We start from the raw sequence: 19,755 nt of genomic DNA, 5'->3' as shown, positions 1-19,755 counted from the left end.
TCGTACTTCACACTGGTTACAAGTGATAAATTTGTCTTAACAATTTTTAACTTGCATGCTGACCTCCCAACATTATTTCAAAAACATAAGGAAGAGACCAGGGATCACAACAGTTAATAGTTGTGATATTGCTAAATTGCTACTCACAAAGTAGGTTACATTAATAAATTTAAAATAATTTACCTTACTTAGATGTTCTCGGCAAACACTAGGCAAACTTGATTTTTTTATTCAGAAGCTTTTTGTATTAACTGCAGTGTGTAGAACACTTTGAATACTGTTCTAATTCTTTATTGGTAATAATCTTCAACTTACCCTAAAGAACTGACATTCCACTCTAACAACATTAAAATCAACGAGGTCAACTACAAAATGGTTTTTCAAGTATAAAGAAAATCATACCTTGTAAGGAAGAGGAAGAGAAGCCTCTCACGAGATGTAGGGCGATCACGTGTACTGAAGTAAGAGTAGATCTGAAGGGCAAACAGGACTAGCCAGAAAACCATGAAAAGCACAGGGACAACCAATTGATTCCACAGAGACATTCCTAATGCCAACAGGCCATAAACTTCAACCACCTATGTGCAAGGAAGAGATGAGAAAATAACAATGAAATTAGATCATTACCATATTGGCTTAGGCACAAGTCAAGCATGTCAAAAGGACACAGTGCAGGAGAAACTCAGCTGGTCAGGCAGTATCGCTAGAGAACAATCTGAAGAAAGGTCTCAACCCAAAACATCACCTATCCATGTTCTCCAGAGATACTGTCTGACTTGCTGAGTTATTTCAGTACTTTGTGTCCTTTTGTGTATTTACCAGCATCTGCAGTTCTTTGTTTCTAGTCAAGCATATGCATTCAACATTCATTCATGCTTCATTAAGAATCGCAATACCACAATTATACCTTAATGATAATAACTTCAAATAAATCTTAGTATTCCACTCAAGTCTGAGCCATTTTGTTAAATTTACAAAAATCATGAGCAACCTCAACATCATGTAACCAATAAATGGCAAAGTTTGCACCTAATCAATTTGTATGGTACAAGGACAGAATGGAACATTGAGTATCGTTACTCATGTGAAACTGAATGCTTTTGAGAGTTTTGGATTGAAAAATATTATGGCAGAAGTAGACAAAAACTCATTTATTTCTTCTTCTATGGATGCTGACAGGGAAGTGGCAATTTTTTTTGTTCCAGCGATGTAAAGAAATATTTTGCAAATTTAGTAGAGAAGAGAGTGACAGTCACCTCTCAAAACGAGGTAATCAAATATCTAAAGAATAACAACAAGAACAAGGTAATCAAATATCTAAAGAATAACAAACATAAAAAACCCAAGCAATTGTCACATTTTTAACCAATTGAAAACCCACTATCAGAATACAAATTCATGCAGTATGCTCAAAATCTAATATCCAAAAAGTTGCTTGAGGATATAATGATTGCGTTTTTGAATATTTTTCCTTAAGATTCGGTTCCAAACATTTTGCACGAAATTGTACGCCTCTGGAGTTACAGCCCTTCGAGTTCAATGGAATATCTGAGATTGTGGTTAATGATTATTTAAACATCCCCTTAATAATTAAGGTAAAGAGGAATAAAATGCGACAAGTTAGAGTCCTTTTAAACATAGAAAAAGAAAATTCCAAATTGAGACCAAGAAAAAACCCCTAAAATAATAGAAACCTCAAGAAAAATGTTTTGCATGCGTGAATAAAACTGTTCCCTTTGTGAGTCGAAGTGGTTCCATTGGTTTATGGGAACATAGCTCAGAATAATTATTGTAAGGCACATGCCCTAACTTATTCCAATGGAATTCCATTTTTCTATCTCCACAAATGGAATAGTTCTTTAGTGAGGAGGATGATATTGCCATTAATTTGGCATTTTCACGAGTGCAGCAGTGAGTGCCAATCAAACAGAACATCTCCCCTTGTCACAGGCTGCTTGATGATATACCCACTTATAACACCGACCGCATAAAATTTAACGTTCTTTTCTGATGATTCCTGGACCAATGCATTATTGCATTCCACTCACCATTCCCACAGTTATTGAATAACTTAAAGATCTATATATATATATATATATATATATATATATATATGTCTTGGAAATAGTATCTTGGCTATAGTATCTCAAAGGGGGCAAAGATATTGTTTTAAAAAGTAACAAAGATCTGGTCAGGCTTCTCTCAATCAAGAAAGAAAGAATTTTTGAACTAAATTTGCCAGTTATGGTGCTTAAGAGGACTCCCAACCTCAAATTGGAAAACAACCGTCAAGGAACCACAAAAACAGCCATTGTAGCAATTAAATGAAAAATCAAGGAAAAAAAATCATATTTAACATTTGAAATTTTAATCACACTGCATTAAGACAAGCAGAATTATGGTGAATTTTGGCAAGAACTGAGCCATCAATAAATAGAGACAGATGTCATCAGAACGAGTATGATTTGTAATAGGGCCGCAAGTCAAGAAATGTACCAAAGAAACAGCTATCAAGATCGAAACTCAAGTTTAGATATCGCACTCTGGACAGATAGGTGGACTCTAGTGAGAAAACAGAGTAAAAATCTCTCCTGTTAACAGAGAAGCATAAAATGTGCACCTAAACATCAGCACAGGCCTTCTATCAGTTGACAGTGGAAACACGTCGAACGGTGCAGAAAATGCATCTTGTTAGAAGGGGGGGGGGGGAAACGGACGGAACGACTGACATTTTTATGGAAGGGGAGTAACAGGTAGCATGGTATACAGAATTTTAAAACTCTGTCTTGAATAATCTATTAAACTACAGAATTCCACTCACTTGCACCAGCTCCCTATATGCCAATTTGGCGAGCTTGTATGGAACCAGCAGGTTTGAGGCCAGGAAATAAAGCACCTCCAGACCGGTGAATATCATGGCAAATCTGTTGATAATAAGGAGCATTTCCACAGGAACCATGCAGAACCGTGCCAGTAAGGGAAGAAGGTGGACAGAAAATAGCCAGATCTGTTTTGTCTTCATCACAAAGGAGCACAGCGTACACACCACCAGTTGCCCTGTATCAAACATAAAACAAAAGCAATTTGAACTGATCCACTCAAAAGGATTAAGTATATCACAACAATGGTCATTACATAAATTTATCTTATGCTGCCTCCTCACCTCAAATTAACAAGAAACCTAAAACACATCCCCATATGGTTATTCTTCATGTACAAGTTCAATGAACAGGGGCAAATTGCAATATCCTTTCCTGAAAACCACACAGAGCTTGAGAAGTAACTCGAGCAATCACAAGAGAATTCTTGACCTTGTCCAAAACCCATTGTTTTATCATCAGCAAACGTTATTGAAAGATTCAAAAAGGGCATGAGATCATGACCCAATATATTCCAGAAAATGTTAACATTTGGTGCATTTATGTTAAACCAAGGGCAAGTTTTTGTAATATTTGTGATAAAATGTTTGAAATAGTACCACATTAGTGAAAAGAGTAATAAGATTACAACACTGCCGACCAACTAATACAGAAATGTTATAATTTAGAATGGACATTAATATATGAAAATTAGTTGTTTCAAAGACCCAACTCAAAAGCTCACATTACATTATTGCATTATATACTCTGAACGTGGTCTTCACTATCGATCCAGTCCTAACTGACAGATCGAGCACAGGGTAATGCATAATGACTGAAGTTTTCAACCATGCTAAACCAATCATTACATTCCCATGTACATCAGAACAGAGGCCAACTAATTCAGCTTAAGCTGAGAATTGAAACTGCTACATCTTTGCAAGGAATTAAAATGGCTGCATTTATTGCGCTTGAGACTTTTACTTCAAAGAAAATGTGAAGTAACAAGTCATATGAATAATCAAGCAAATCCATGGAAACTTCTCATAAAACTGTTCTTATAAAGAGAAAATGGCATGTGATGTACAACAGATGGGAGACACACTATAACCATTACTCCCGAGTTCCACAAACTACACTTGGTCAGATTTTCAATAATCCTTAATTATCTTACCAAGCCAGTAATACAGCAAAATGAAGGGCAAGGTTATTGAAATCTTTCATCTATTGCAATGTGGTAGGTGGGGAAACAACTGGATGCAAGAATGATACTTTCAAGCATTTACTACCAAAAATCAGTGACATTATGCAGTAGTAAACAAATAGTATGCAGGTGACCAAGTAAAAAATATATGAATAATAGCTTTAGATTTAAATCTAAATTTAGGACAACCTTAATTCAAAGTTGACAGAAAGCGTCTTTCGTCATAAGTAATTTTTCTGAAACTAGCATCACAAATAAAAAGCTTTGCACTATTTTTGATGCCTGTTTGTAAAAAATGTCAATAAGTGTGAATCTTATGTATAGATGTGGGAGGCATTGGGGACGAATTCTATGAATCCTGATATATTTATCCAGCACCTAGAAATATATTTTAAAGGGCTTCACTGAAGGGATTTCTCCATTGTTTTGGAATGCTCAAGCAATTAATATTCTCTCTATAACAGCTAAAACAAAAACTATGATTCAAATATGGAACATTTATGTAGGAAAGAATTGCAGATGCTGGCTAAATCGAATTTAGACACAAAATGCTGGAGTAACTCAGCGGGACAGGCAGCATCTCTGGAGAGAAGGAATGGGTGGCGTTTCGGGTTGAGACCCTTCTTCAGACTGATGTCAGGGGAGTAAGCAGGATAGAGATAAAATGTGGTCGGAGACAGTAAGATTGGTGGAAGAACTGGGAAGGGGGAGGGAATGGAGAGAGATGGAAGGCAAGGGCTATTTGGAGTAAGAGAAGTCAAAGTTCATACTGCAAGGGTGTAAGCTACCCAAGTGAAATATGAGGTGCTGTTCCTCCAATTTGCACTGGGACTCACTCTGCCAATGGAGGAGGAGTTAAAGTGCTGAGCAACCAGAAGACAAAGTAGATTAAGGTAGACTGAGCGGAGGTGTACAGCGAAATGATTGCCGAGCCTGTGCTTAATTTCGCCGATTTGTAGGATTTGACACCTGGAACAGCAGATGAGGTTGGAGGAGGTGCAAGTGAACCCCTGCCTCACCTGAAAAGACTGGAGTTCAGGGGGAAGGTAAAGGGACAGGTGTTGCATCTCCTGCGGTTGCAGGGGAAAGTACCTGGGGAGGGGGTGGTTTGAGTGGGAAGGGACGAGTTGACCAGGGAGTTGCGGAGGGAATGGTCTCTGCAGATAGCAGAAAGGGGTGGAGATGGAAAGATGTGGCCAGTAGTGGGATCCCATTGGAGGTGGCGAAAATGTTTGGAGGATTATATGCTGTATGCAATGGCTGATGGGGTGGAAGTTGGGGACAAGGGGGACTCTGTCCTTGTTACGAATGGGGGAGGGGGTGCAAGAGAGGAGCTGCGGGATATCGAGGAGACACTACTGAGAGAGCCTCAAATATAATGGAAGAGGGAAACCCCCATTTCCTAAAGAATGCGGACATCTCTGATGCCCTGGTATGGAAAACCTCAACCTGGGCGAAGATGTGGCGTAGACGGAGGAATTGAGAGTAGGGGATAGAATCTTTACAGGAAGCAGGATGGGAAGAAGTGTAGTCTAGATAGCTGTGGGAGTCAGTAGGTTTGTAGTAGATGTCGGTCAATAGACTGTCTCCTGTGATGGAGACGGTGAGATCTAGAAATGGTAGGAAGATGTTGGAGATGATCCAAGTGAATTTGAGGATGGAAATTGGTCGTGAAGTTGATGAAGTCAGAGAGTGGGTGCAGTCGTCAATGTCGCGGACTCGTTTGGGGATAGGGCCAGTGTACGCCTGGAACTGTGATTGTTTGACGTACCCTACAAAGAGGCAGGCATAGCTAGCCTTGGATTTGACGTACCCTACAAAGAGCCAGGCAGGCATGCGAGTGCCTATAGCTATGCCTTGGATTTGGAGGAAGTGGGAGGCGTCGGAGAAGTTGTTGATGGTAAGGACCAGCTCTGCTAGGCGGAGGAGAGTATTAGTAGACGGAAATTGGCTGGTTCTGCAGTCGAGGAAGAAACGGAGAGCTTTGAGACCTTCCTGGTGGGGGATGGAGGAGTAGAGTGACTGGACATCCACATTCCCAATCCCCCACCCATTCCCAATCTGAGCTTTCCGATCTGGGCCTCCTCCATTGTCAGAGTGAGGCCCAGTGCAAATTGGGGGAACAGCACTTCATATTTCGCTTGGGTAGCTTACATCCCAGCAGTATGAACATTGACTTCTCTAACTTCAAATAACCCTTGCTTTCCCTCTCTCTCCATCCCATCCCCCTACCCAGTTCTCCCACTTATAAAAGGGGCGTGGCTGTGTTCTGCAGCTGCGGCTCACCGGCAGTCTCTCTGTCTTTTTTTTGTTTTTTGTCATCGTTTAATGTACGTTTTGTTCTATTTTTAACTCTGTGTATGTGGGGGGGTGGTGGGGGGGTTGGGGGAAACCTTTTTTCTAATCTCTTCCTCAACGGAGATGCGACCTTTACCGTGTCGTATCTCCGTTCGCGCTACGGCCTAACATCGTGGAGTCGGCGGCCTCCAGCTGGGATCGACCTTGAAGACTCCGGTCGCAGGGCCTGGACTTACCATCTCGGAGGCTTCGGCCATGGGCCCTGCAGACCGCAACATCGGGAGTTCGCAGGTCCCTGGCTGGCGACCGGTTTTTGGGAGCTCCAGCCGTAGCAGCTTCGACCGCCCCCGAAGTGCGAGGTATGATCGACCCGCTCGCAGGCCCCTCATCGCCCTGCGTGGCCTGGCCGCAGCACTTTCCATCGCCCAGTGGGGGCTCAGGACTTTCATCGGCCTGCTCGGCTCGGCCCTGGGACTTTCCATCGCCCAGTGGGGGCTCAGGACTTTCATCGGCCTGCGTGGCTCGGCCCTGGGACTTTCCATCGCCCGGTGGGGGCTTCAAAAAGTTGGGAGCCTCGATCACCTCGTGGCACCACGGGAGAAGAATGAGGAGGAGATAAGACTTTGCCTTCCATCACAGTGAGGGTATGCCTAGAGCAATCACTGTGATGGCTGTTTGTGTAAAAATTGTATCTGTGTGTCCTGTGCTTTTTTTTTGTTGTCTACTGCAGGACCCTGACGTGAGAGGACGCTGGCGTTGTTTATTCGCCGCTTTTCCGTTAGGATAGTTTGTCTGTTTGTTTTTATGTTGATTGTTCTTGTAAAGCGCTTTGAGCACCCGATAAGGCGCTATATAAAATAAATGCTTATTATTATTATTATTATCCCCCTACCCAGTTCTCCCACCAGTCTTACTGTCTCCAACTACATTCTATCTTTGTCCCACCCATTCCCCTGATATCAGTCAGAAGAAGGATCTCGACCTGAAAGGTCACCCATTCCTTCTCTCCAGAGATGCTGCCTGTCCCGCTATGGAACATTTATAGTCATTATATTATATTTATAGAGTCATCATATTCACCAGCTAAGTTTGCTGAGATCGTGAGAGCCAAGATATAACAGCTTAAATAAAAACTACACCATCCTAACCGACGAAAGGCACTGTCGACTGCTGTGCAATGGAACATAATTTGTATCCTTGCTGCAAGTTTTATCTTAACCATCTGGGTTCAACAATATAATTCTTTCACAGGTCAAAATGCAAGATTATCTTATTTTAAACAAAATACTTATTTGGTACTTTATGTTAAATTCATACTTTCATCAAACGGTTCCGATTCAACTCTTTTCCAGGTCAAGATTACATGACCATTGTGCTTCAGAGAAGGAATAAAGGAGGCATGGAGGAGAAAAGTTGCAAGGTTTGTGAAAGGCAGACAATGACAATCATTAATTAACATTGACAATAAATATTTTTCCACAATGCACACATTAATGATTAATGTTGAATCTGTTACCCGAATTACTACCAACAAACCAGAACAGTTTTCCAAATTTGCAGTATAGCAGAAAGAACAGTACAGCACAAGAACAATTCCTTCGGCCCACAATGTCCATGCTGAACATAATGCCAAATTAAACTAATCTCCCCATTCCTCCAATCTCTGCATATCTATGTGCATATCTGAAGGCAGATACTTTTAGATAGGCAGTATCTGCCTCCACCACCAGCCCTGGCAGCCCTTTTTAGCCACTCACCGACCGCTCTGTGTAAAGAAAATTTGCCACACACATCTCCTTTAAACTTTGCTGCTCTCACTTTACAGCTGTGCCCTCTACTCTTTGACATTTCTCATCTAGGAAAAAAAGGTTCTGAATGTCCCCATTCTATGGCTCTCATAATTTTAGACACTTCTATCAGAGGTCTCACCATAGCTTCTGATGCTCCAGAGAAAATAATGTCTGTCCACCCTCCCCTCATAGCTAATACCCTCCAATGCAGGCAGCATTCTTGTAAACTTCTTCTGCACCCTCTCCAAAGCCTCCACTTCCTTCCTGAAATGGGGTGAACAGAATTATACGCAATACGTCAAATGTGGCCTAACCACGTCCTCTAAAGCTGCAACAATACACCCTGACTCGTACAGACAATGCCACGACCAATGAAGTTCGAATTCTTAGAATCAATGCCCTGGACAATGAAGCCAAGTCTACCATATGCCTTCTTTACTGTTCTACTTGTATTGCCACTTTCAGGGAGCTATGGACTTAGACCCCATCATCTCTTGTACATAAATGGTGTTAAGGGTCTTGCCATTAACTATATACTTTCCCTTGCATTCAACCTCCTAAATGCAACACTTCACACTTGAACAGATTAAACTCCACCTGCCATTTCTCTGCCCATTTCTTCAGCTGATCTATATCCCTCTGTGTACTTTGACAGCTTTCCACATTGTCTGCAAATCCAGGAATTTTGGCGTAGTCTGTAAACTTACCAACCAACCCATCTACATTTGTATTGATCACAGAGGTCCCAACACAGATCGCTGTGGAACTCCAGACATCTGGCCAAAATATCACCCTTCCACTACAACCCTGTCTTCTGAGTAAACCAGTTCTGAATCTAAAGAAACAATTAACCAAGCAGATAGTTCAAAAAACACAATGTAACATACGAGTTTTAAACCATGTACGATACGATAGAACTTTATTCATCCCCGGAGGGAAATTGGTCTGCCAACAGTCACAACACACAAGGTACATGAAAACTTGAAAATAAAAATGAAAACAAAAAAGACAAGCGACTGACAAAAAGAAAGACAAGCGACTGTCAGCTGTCTGCCGTGTGCACTGTGCCTTAACCGGAACAAATGGACAAACAAACGCAGACTTATCTCCTGGGCAGAGGATTCTAAAACTAGAGAATGTGCTTACTTATTCACTCCAACAGCACAAATACCACATTCTCATCTTGCTTTTAGCATTATCAAGATAGTTATTATTAACATTATTAATAACAAGATAGTTATTATTAACATTATTAACATTTCTTGTACATTATTCATTAATATACACAACTTATAGTATGGATTTGTTTGGCATGTCAATTGTATTTAAACCAAGTCACATTTTGATTTCTTCTTTCTAACTAAATTAGTCACATTCACAGCATGTAATCCATTCTCAACCTGTGATCTTTTTTATCTGAACTGTCCAAAGTAGAGCTGTCTGCTCTATTGGCCCCGTCCAGTTGTTTTAGATTATAATCTTTATTGCCATACTGGTTCCAATTTTGTTTGGATTATGTATCAGAATATCTCCCAACCCCCAGGGATTCTGAACTTCTCTCTCAAGTCTTACTATTGTTAAAAACTGATCAAGAAATGCATGAAGTTCTACCCTTGCCCTTGAGCTTCAGCTGTTTGCACTGCGCAAGACGAGAATTTATTAATGGCTTTATACACATTGAAGCTAAAATGTTTGAAGCAGCCAAGAGGATCCGTAAACTATAGTTCTAACAGGCAGATCTCTGGGGAAATCTCATTCTCAAGTCAAATTTACATTTGTATTTTTGTTAAATGAATACAAGAGATCCCTGGTGAAATAACTAAGCCACTGAGATGACAATGATTTGTGTTCTAATCCTGACTGCTGTTCTGGGTTAGCTGATCTCAGCAGTAAAAGGTATTAAAGTTCACATCAGCATGGAGAAATCAGTTTTTAAAATTCTGTTAGTTCAGTCACAAACTAGATAAACAGCATGTGTATATTTCAGGTTTAGCCATAATTGGACATGTAAAGCCTTGGCATTCAAATCATCGTTAAAATACTGAAACGTTAATCATTTCTATCAATGCAAGGTTCCAAAAGCAACCAACAACCACTCATAAAAGTTGTCACAATTTTCTTGTTGGCAACCATCTTTGATCAGGAAGTTCTGCTGATTGGGTTAATAATACATGCTTGGCAATCCCCAGATATCTAAATCTCAACAGGTCAAATAGAAATATTCCCACTGTTACGTAAATATTCCATTTTAGTAATTCAATAACTTCTTGTATATCTTTCTTCCTGTTAGTTGCTAGTTCATATGTCAAGATTCTGAGTCATGTGTACGAAGTGAAAACATTTTCACTGTTTACTGTGCAACGTTCTGCTCTGCTGATCCCATAGCAGAATATAATATAAGAAAATAACTGCAGATGCTGGTACAAATCGAAGGTATTTATTCCCAAAATGCTGGAGTAACTCAGCAGGTCAGGCAGCATCTCAGAAGAGAAGGAATGGGTGATGTTTCGGGTCGAATATATCTATTGATAGAATTGGGATCTCCACACAATCAAACTTATGGGATGAGAGCAAAAGTGTAGGTTGGGTAAAGAAGTTTAGCTTAGCTTGGTTGATTTTCATGTGTACCAAGGAACAGTGAAAAGCTTTTATGTTATGTGCTATCCAGTTAGCGGAAAGATAATACATGATTACAATCAAGCCGTCCACAGTGTACAGATACAGGATAACGCGAATAATGTTTAGTGCAAGATAAAGTCCAGTAACGTCCGATTAAAGATAGTCTTTGAGGATCTCCAATGAGGTAGATGGTAGATCAGGATCACTCTCTAGTTGGTGATAGAATGGTTCAGTTCCCTATGGTATGACGACCAGAAACGCACACAATACTCCAACTGCAGTCTGACCGAAGTTTTAGCTGGTTGGAGCACAACCTCCCTTGCATTCAATGCCCCCAACTAATGAAGGCTAGCATAAATAAATATTTAAAAAGAAAGAAGGGCAGTATTGGTAACATGACTCATGGTTTGGTAATTAGGGACATTTACACATGCCAAAGAAGCAATGCAACCACACAAGGTTATTTGTTATCAGGAATTGAAAGTAATGTTTTGGAATGTGACTGCTTAATACCAACCATTATGTATTCTGCTGATCAAGCATAGTTCATATTAAAGCTCTATTTTCTCGACTGCAACAAATAAATTCTAAATCCCTGCTACAACTCAACCATTAATTGTAGTCACTGCATTTTATGAAGATGACGATTTAACATGAATAACAGAGCTAGAATCTTCAACCTCATTCAGAATTATTTGTAATTGTTTATTTCCTTACCATCTTTCACATAACTTTCAGGACTTCCCAACACACTTCATTCAATGAAGTGCAGTCAATACTCTTCTGTCGGAAACACAATGTTTGATTTACTGCAATATGGTACTTTGCTTACTTGTTCATTAAGTTTCAAATGAGCCATTAAACAATTGCTTAGTGTGTTTCTTCATAAGTTATGTAAGAAAATAACTGCAGATGCTGGTACAAATCAAAGGTATCACAAAATGCTGGAGTAACTCAGCAGATCAGGCAGCATCCAGGAGAGAGAGAATGGGTGATGTTTCAGGTCGAGACCCTTCTTCAGACTGATGTCAGGGGGCGGGACAAAGAAAGTTATAAGTTATAAAGTTCATAAGTTATGTTCAGCTTTGGACAAAATGTTTTCCCCTTATTCCAATGTGAAATACAGACGCCGTAAAATGTCACCATGCGAGACAAAACAGCATGATAGAATTGCTAGTAAGGTAAATGGATTTACAACAAAAGGAGGGGTCTACAAAATGCAAGGAAATGGGAGGTTCTCTTCTACAACCATAATTGATGAACAACAAAAATACTGCCATACTTAATATGGGAGTGCTTTATTCTGACATTCACACTAAAAACAAATTTGTTTATGCGGGGTTTATAGGTTAAGTTGCTTTTCCCAGTTAAACATTTAAAATCATAATTATATGCTGGAAATTAACCAAGATCAAAAAAATGTTAAAATAAAAACAAAATGCTGGAAATAGCAGGTCAGTCTGCATCAATGGAATGAGAAAAAGAGCAAACGTTTCAGGCTGAGGACCCTTTATCAAACAAAGTTATTTGGGCCCCAAAATGTTAATACATCTCTTCTCACAGATGCGGCCTGACCTGCACAGTATAAAGAGCAACTCAGAGGGACAGGCAGCATCTCTGGAGAGACGGAATTCCTTCTCTCCAGAGATGCTGCCTGTTCCGCTGAATTACTCCAGCATTTTGTGTCTACCTTCGATTTAAACTGAGGAAAAGTACTGCTTGGAAATGTAGCAAAGGTGGTGGTTGAATTTTATGCATGTGTTTTATGTGGTGAAAGATAGTTAATTTGGGGTCCTGCAGATTTAATAAGACAGAAGTTTTTGTAGCGAACAATGCAGCCAATGAGGCACCCATAAATACCAATAAGAGTGGACCCATTGACACCCAAATTAGGTAGCTGATCAAACATACATCCTAAGCAGTGAACAATGAGCATTAAACATGGGAGGTTCAGACAATGGTGCCACAGTGACTGGGCAGTCAGAACCGAGACAGAAGCTCAGAACAGCAGTTAAAGTGGGATGTTGAATCTAGTTAGTTAATTCACGAAAAATACATCCAACACAAGGTGACCGAGTGAGGCTTGAATAACAATCCACTGATGTAGGAATCAACGAGTTGATATCGAGTTAAGTAATTTATAAACATAATTGTACAAATCAGTTTCAACTAAGTGATATAATTCGTCATAGTACTTTGATCACTGATAGCATATCTTGAAATTATTTCCTAAACTTCAACATAGTATGAAGTTAACTCCACAATAAAATTAAAGCTCCTTTTTATTGAACTTCCTATAAATTGCAAATTCAAACTCCTATTAGACAGAGGGATTGAGAACATCCTAGTCCCAACAATTTCATCTAAATTTTACAACTTTTCAAAAATAAATCAAATCAGGAAACTTTCTTTTGGCTGCCTGTGACCGTTGGTCAATAAACAAGAATGATTCAGGAATGTGGATTTCTTTGCAGTTATCAGAAAAAAACCAAAGTGATCTAACAACTAATGTCCCGCTGTGTGAATCAATATCACTGGTCTGTTATCTGCAAAACAGCATTTATGGTTTGTCCATACGAACAAACAAGACTTCAATTTTGTTTTTGTACATTTCATGGACATCACCAAATCGAAATTCAACATTTCAAGCTCTTCTCAGATCCCCAGTTACAAAAAAAGGGTAATATATCCCAGCCTCATTACTCCATTTCACTAAATAGCAACATTTCTTTCTATATGAGCAGTCCAGTATCCGAACTTGCTACTTTGATGATAGATCAGTACTGTGAGCCAAGTAGGAAAATAACTGCAGATGCTGGTGTACCTTTGATTTGTACCAGCCAGGGCCCTTTTTACAGCATTATGGGCCCCCGGGCAAAGCAGTGTACTGGGGCCCCTACCGTTACTCTCCCCCACCCCCCTTTCCCTACCAGCCCCCCCCTGTCGTGCCGGCGAAAAGCACTTACCGAAAAGCACTTAGTGATGGACTTAGGGTGCTACGTTGTTGTGAAAAGCACTTACAGATCGCTGTGAGAAGCACTTAGTGACCGAAAATGTTGCGAAAAAAGCACTCATTGAACCTACATTTTTAAAGTAGTATTTATTTATTGCAAGTCACTTAACATACACAGATCAGCATGGGGCCCCTATGCTCGTGGGCCCCCGGGCAAGTGCCCATCAGGCCCATGCGTTAAGACGGCCCTGGTACCAGCATCTGCAGTTATTTTCCCACACAACTTGCCGCTCCACTGCGATTTCTCTTCAAGGTATGTCTACTTTGAAGAAAGTTCTCCTCCTCTCTTCGACGAGTTTAGCAACATGCTCTCTCGCTGCTCCCCCTCTGTGCTTTCTTTGTCCCGCCCCCTCCCCTGACATCAGTCTGAAGAAGGGTGTCTTCCCGAAACGTCACCCATTCCTTCTCTACCTTCTCGCCTGACCCACTGAGTTACTCCAGCTTTTTGTGATGCCTTCAGTACTGTGAGCCAATGTCACTAGTTTGGTGTTACATAGAAATATTTCCTGCAACCACAAGAGATTATGTAAAACACTTAACAGATAACCCAACATTTTGAAACTGGAAGTAGGAACTACAATTCAATCTTAAGAGGAAACAAATCAAGTTTATTGTCATATGCACAAGTACACCGAGGTACAGGTGCAATGAAAACCACATTGCCCGGAACATTTTGTATATGGCAGAATGATCTGCCTGGCAGGGCATAATGTCAAAATCTAAAAGCTATAAAAATAGAGGGAATATGAAAAGAAATGTTAAGCAGTGAAAAAAGCAACTCAGTAGTTAAAATGCAACAGGATAAATCAGTGTTTTCAATCAAAAAAGGTATGCAGGGAAATTAACAATATTTTAAAAAGCTGAATGAAATGGAAGAACTGCTGAGACCCTGAACTCTCTAAAAAGTGCAAGTGGTTTTGATTAATACACACATGTTAAAAAATACCCAAGACAGAAATTCTACAAATACAGCTTTGTCAGATAAAGTAAAGGATAATCCAAGACCACGTGTATACTCAGCAACCGTTTCACTGAAATCTTGCTCTCAGTCCGCCATTACTAGAGTGAGGTCACATGCAAACTGGAGGAACAGAACCTCATATGCCGACTGAGTAGCTTAATGGTAGGAACATTGAATTCTCCAATTTTTAATCTCCCCCCCCCCCCACATACACCCCCCTTTCTTCCCTCCTGTGCCCCACCTGGACTCCCACTGTTTCCTCCCTTCCAACCACCAACCCCCCCCCCCCCCACCCTACTCCTTTACTCCCTCTGGCTACACAAAATGGAAATCTTGACATTTGTCTCACTTCTGCTTTTCAGACCTTTGTTTCTGTCACATACATATCAAACCAACCCCCCCCCCATCCCCTCACCTATAATTAACATAATACCTGCCATGCTTTGTCCTTTTCCAGCTTTTTTCTCTCTCCCCCCCCATAATCAGTCTGAAGAAGGGTCTTGATCTGAAATGTCTCCTATCCGTTTTCCAGAGATGCTGCCTGACCTGCTGAGGTACTTCAGTACTTTATGTCCTTTTGTATATTGACCAACATCTGCAGTTCTGTTTCTGCATGCAGAATATACTATCTTAGATTCCATGTGAACAAGCCTCCCAGAGTAATCTACAACTTTCCTACCACTGACACCAGACTCACCAGCTTGCAATTCGCTGACTTGTCCTTTCTGTCCTTAAATAAAAGTACTATATTAGTCACCCTCCAGTATTTTGGAACTTCACCCATGGCTATAGATGACGCAAATATCTCTGCAAGAGCCTCAGTAATTTATTCCCTCGCTTCCTATAAAGCCCGAGGGTGCAGTTGGTCAGGCCCTGGGATTTTAGCCACCTTAAAGGGGCAACTGTGAAATGCTATCAAAGGAGCTCGCAATAGTCTCAACAATGCAATTCACAATGCTAGAACTTTGTCAAAACACATTGATACCTTCCCTCTGAGAGTTATGGATGGACAACTGCAACAGCTGTCACCTATTAACCGTCTGGTAGTCAGCAGGGGCAACAAAGGGGGGGGGGGTCTGGCGATAAATGCTTGTCAAGACGAGATTTGGAGTTGAAGAGGATAGATTTTTCAGCATTCTAAAATTTATAAAGACGATTAATTTTATTTTTGCAATGCATACAAAAAAATCTGCACTGCATCAACAAGTTGAAATTGCTTAATGAATTTCTTACTTAACAAATTTGTCTGACCTGTCCAAACACTCAATTTCATTTAGTTTTCAATGTCTCCATATATTAGAGACAACCTGCAATACCTCTGATAGAAGCTCCCAGAGCACCGTGGCCTACAGCGGGAAGCCGCCAAACCTGGTCCCCCACAGCCAAACGCAAGACCCGTCAGACTGTGGCCTGGAAGGGGAAGCTCACCGAGCCGACCCTGGTCGGAGAATCCGGCGGAATGCAGCCTGGTACGGTAAACCTACCAAGCCAGGCCCTGTTCGGCCACTGAACTCCAGAGAACGGGAGAATAGAGGCGGCTAGGACGGACACGGCTGGTAGGAGAGCAGAGAGAACTAGATTCTGGCCTACTGCTCCTTCATGGTCGGCAGCGGGGGGCACCCCCGGAGAGCAGGGCGAGGGGATGGACTTCGGTTCACAGTGCGACCCACATGTCCAAGCAAGGCGATGACTAGAGGACCACAGCAGCCATGGGCTTGCCTGGAACAGGCACCACTTAAGAACTAGAGTGCGGACTTGGACAAAATATGGCAGCTCTTGCATACTGGATCAGTAGACTATTTTTGTACAGTTTGCTAATCGGGGATGTGCTTAGGTATGGCAATACTCTGTTTGCAACAAAAGAATTTCACTGTGTGCTTGCACTTTGAACATGTGACAATAAAAGCACCATTGAATTAAAAATGTAAGCGAAACACAATTTGTAGATTTGTTATATGGTCAACTTTCTACTTTGATCTTTAACTTTTTCAGCCATTCAAGTCATTTTGAAAGAGAGATGCACCTGCAATTGTACAGGTGCTTTTTAAATTTTGGTAAGAAAGGTAAAAATAGGCCAATATATCTTTGTTGCCAACTCAATGCTCCAGCCAACTTAACAAAAATAGATTTAAAAAGCATCAAAATGATCCAACTCTGAATGCAGGATTTTTCCTCTAATTAATATCTTTCTGTCTGTGGCAAAGGAAGTGTTTCAATTGATCTATCAGGCTGAGTTAATGATATATATTATTTCTTTAGTAAGAGCTCAGATTTCAAATGCACACTGAACATTATAATCTTGCAATAAAAGGTATTAAGCACATTTGTTTAATACTGTCTGGGGCCTACAATCAAGGGTTGTGGGTATAGATAACAGTGAAATTCAGGCCAGTGTAGACAAATTTTGATACTGGCAGAGCAAGATTGAGTAAACTGATAGGTTGTAGGAATGTAGCTGCTCCTGAACCTGGTGGAGCGGGTTAAAATGAAAACACACAGACACACACACAAACACGGAGAATTAGAGAAAGACATGGAGAGTGGATATTCAAAATGTGGTCTGACCAGTGCCTTATAAAGCCATAGCATTATATCCCTGGTTTTGTACTGTAGCCCTCTCAAAATAAATGCTCGCATTGCATTCACCTTCCTTCCTACCGATTTGACTTGCAAGGTAACATTTTGGGAATCCTGCACCAGCATTTCCAAGTTCCTTTGCACTCTCATTTTTTAATTCTCTTCCCATTTAGAAAATTGTCTACGCTTTTATTCCTGCTACCAAAATGCAAGACTCCATATTTTGCAACACTGTATTCCATCTCCCACTTTTCTGCTCACTCTCCCAACCTGACCAAGTCCTAAGTCCTTCTGCAGAGTTCCTGTTTTCTCTGCACTACCTGCACCTCCAACTATCTTCGTATCACCTGCAAACCTGGCCACAAAGCCTTCAATTCCATCATCCAAATCATTGATATATACCGTGAAGAATAGCGGCCCTAACACCAACCCTGTGGAACAGGCAGCCAACCAGAAAAAGCCCCCTTTATTGCCACTCTTTGCCTTCTGCCATCCAGCCAACCTGCTATCCATGCTAGTGTCTTCCCTTTGATACCATGGGCTCTCATCTTCTTTAGCAGCACCTTTCAAAGGCCTTCTGAAAATCTATATAAACCACATCCACTGACTCTCCTTTGTTTATCCTGCTATTTATTTCCTCAAAGAATTCCAATAGGTTCGTCAGACAAGATCTCCCCTTCATAAAATCATGCCTATAGACTTTGGCCTATTTTATCGTGTGCTTCTAAGTATTCAAAAACCTCATCTTTAAAATGAACTTTAAAATCTTACCAACCACTGAAGTCAGGCTAACTGGCCTAGTTTCCATTCTTCAGCCTCACTTCCTTTTTGAACAGCGGAGTAATATTTGCAATTTTCCAATCGTCTGGAACCATCCGACTGTAGTGATTCTTGAAACATCACAACTAATGCCTGCACAATCTCTATAGCCACCACTTTGAATACCTAGGATGAAGTTCATCCAGTCCAGGTGACTTATCCACCTTCAGACCTTTCAGCTCTCCAAGCATCTTCTCCCTAGCCAATCCACTAACTTCCACCGCCTGACTCTTTTGAATTTCTGGCACGTTACTGGTGTCTTCCACTGTGAAGACTGATGCAAATAAAGTATTCAATTCCTCTGTCATTTCTTTATTCCCCATTATCACTTCTCCAACATCATTTTCCAGTGGTCCAACGTCTACTCTTGCCTCTTCCTTACTCTTTATATATCTGAACAAACTTCTGCTATCCTCTTGTATTATTGGCTCGCTTACTTTCATATTTCCTTTCTCTCCATATTGCCTTTTTAGTTACCTTCTGCTAGTTTTTAAAAAAATAGTTTTTCAATCCTCCAGCTTCCCTGTCATCTTTGCAATGTTATTTGCATTCTCATTCAGCTTTATGCTGTCTTTGATTTCCCGTATCAGCCACGGGCGCCTCATTCTCCTGTTAGAATCCTTTTTCCTCTTTGGAAAGAAGATCCTGCATCTTCCAAATTGTTCCCAGAAATTCCTGCCATTGTTGTTCCACCGTCATTCCTGTTTGGGCCCTTACCAATCAACTTTAGCCTGCTCCTCCCTCATGCCTCTGCAGTCACCTTTGCTCAACAGGAATACTGACATAATCCAATTTCATCTTCTCCCTCTCAAATTGCAGGTTGAATTTGGTAAATACACATGCTAAGTACACATTTAGTACCTGGCCTACATCCTTTGACTCCAAGCACAAATTCCCTCCTTTATTCCTGAACATTCCTACCTCCCCCTGGTTACCGTCGATTTAATGTTCATACAAAAAGCATTGGGATGTTCTTTAAATCTGATTTATCAATGACATTTCGTGGCCCCTTTTGGCCCTGCCAATTGCCTGCTCGAGTTCCTTTCTGCTTGCTTAATGTTGGTAATTGGTGTCTACAGCAAGGAAGCCAAAAAACAGGTTCAATTTTAAAATTGCAGAGGGACTGTAGCAGTTAACAAAAGACTCGCAACAATCTCAAGGGCAATTATGAATGAGCAATTAATCATGACCGTGCCAGTGATGATAACCAGTCAAACCAATTAAAATTAGTATTAATCAAAAAAATAGTTAAAGCAGCCAGATACCATAGTGCCATCATATCCATTGCAAGAAAATTTCAATGAAATGAACAAAATACCGGGCTCTCTCTTCCTCTTTGGACCCAACTCTTCAAAAACAGAAGGCAGAACAAACAAACAAATCACTACATATAACCAAGAGATTTATTTTCTACTTCTAATTCAAGAAAATTACAACTGTTCAGATAATTAATTTCAGACAACAGGAGTAAATAGTGTTATTCTATGCTGTCATTAAAAAGGAATATGAATAAAAACCTTCAGGACAATCTTCAGCATACATATGCTGGAAATTTGAAATAAAAATAGTAAGTGCGAAAGGAGCACTTTAAAGGAGTGGACAGCACCTGTAGAGAC

At 40.6% G+C, this 19,755-nt stretch overlaps 1 protein-coding gene across 1 annotated transcript in view; it reads right to left on the bottom strand.

The window, feature by feature from the left end:
• The window catches only part of rnf145a (ring finger protein 145a), a 70,001-nt gene that overhangs the window by 24,518 nt on the left and 25,728 nt on the right, over positions 1–19,755 (bottom strand). The window contains exons 4-5 of the mRNA XM_078411806.1: positions 2,822–3,057; positions 403–578 (exon numbers count right to left, since the gene is read on the bottom strand). Of these exons, the coding sequence (XP_078267932.1) occupies positions 403–578; positions 2,822–3,057 (412 nt within the window). The remainder of the gene's footprint in view (positions 1–402; positions 579–2,821; positions 3,058–19,755) is intronic.

This window comes from Rhinoraja longicauda, chromosome 14 (assembly GCF_053455715.1).
Source record: "Rhinoraja longicauda isolate Sanriku21f chromosome 14, sRhiLon1.1, whole genome shotgun sequence".
In the NCBI taxonomy this organism is placed as follows: domain Eukaryota; kingdom Metazoa; phylum Chordata; class Chondrichthyes; order Rajiformes; family Arhynchobatidae; genus Rhinoraja; species Rhinoraja longicauda.
The sequence above is the reverse complement of the archived record's forward strand: the minus strand, read 5'-3'. Positions and strand labels throughout refer to the sequence as shown.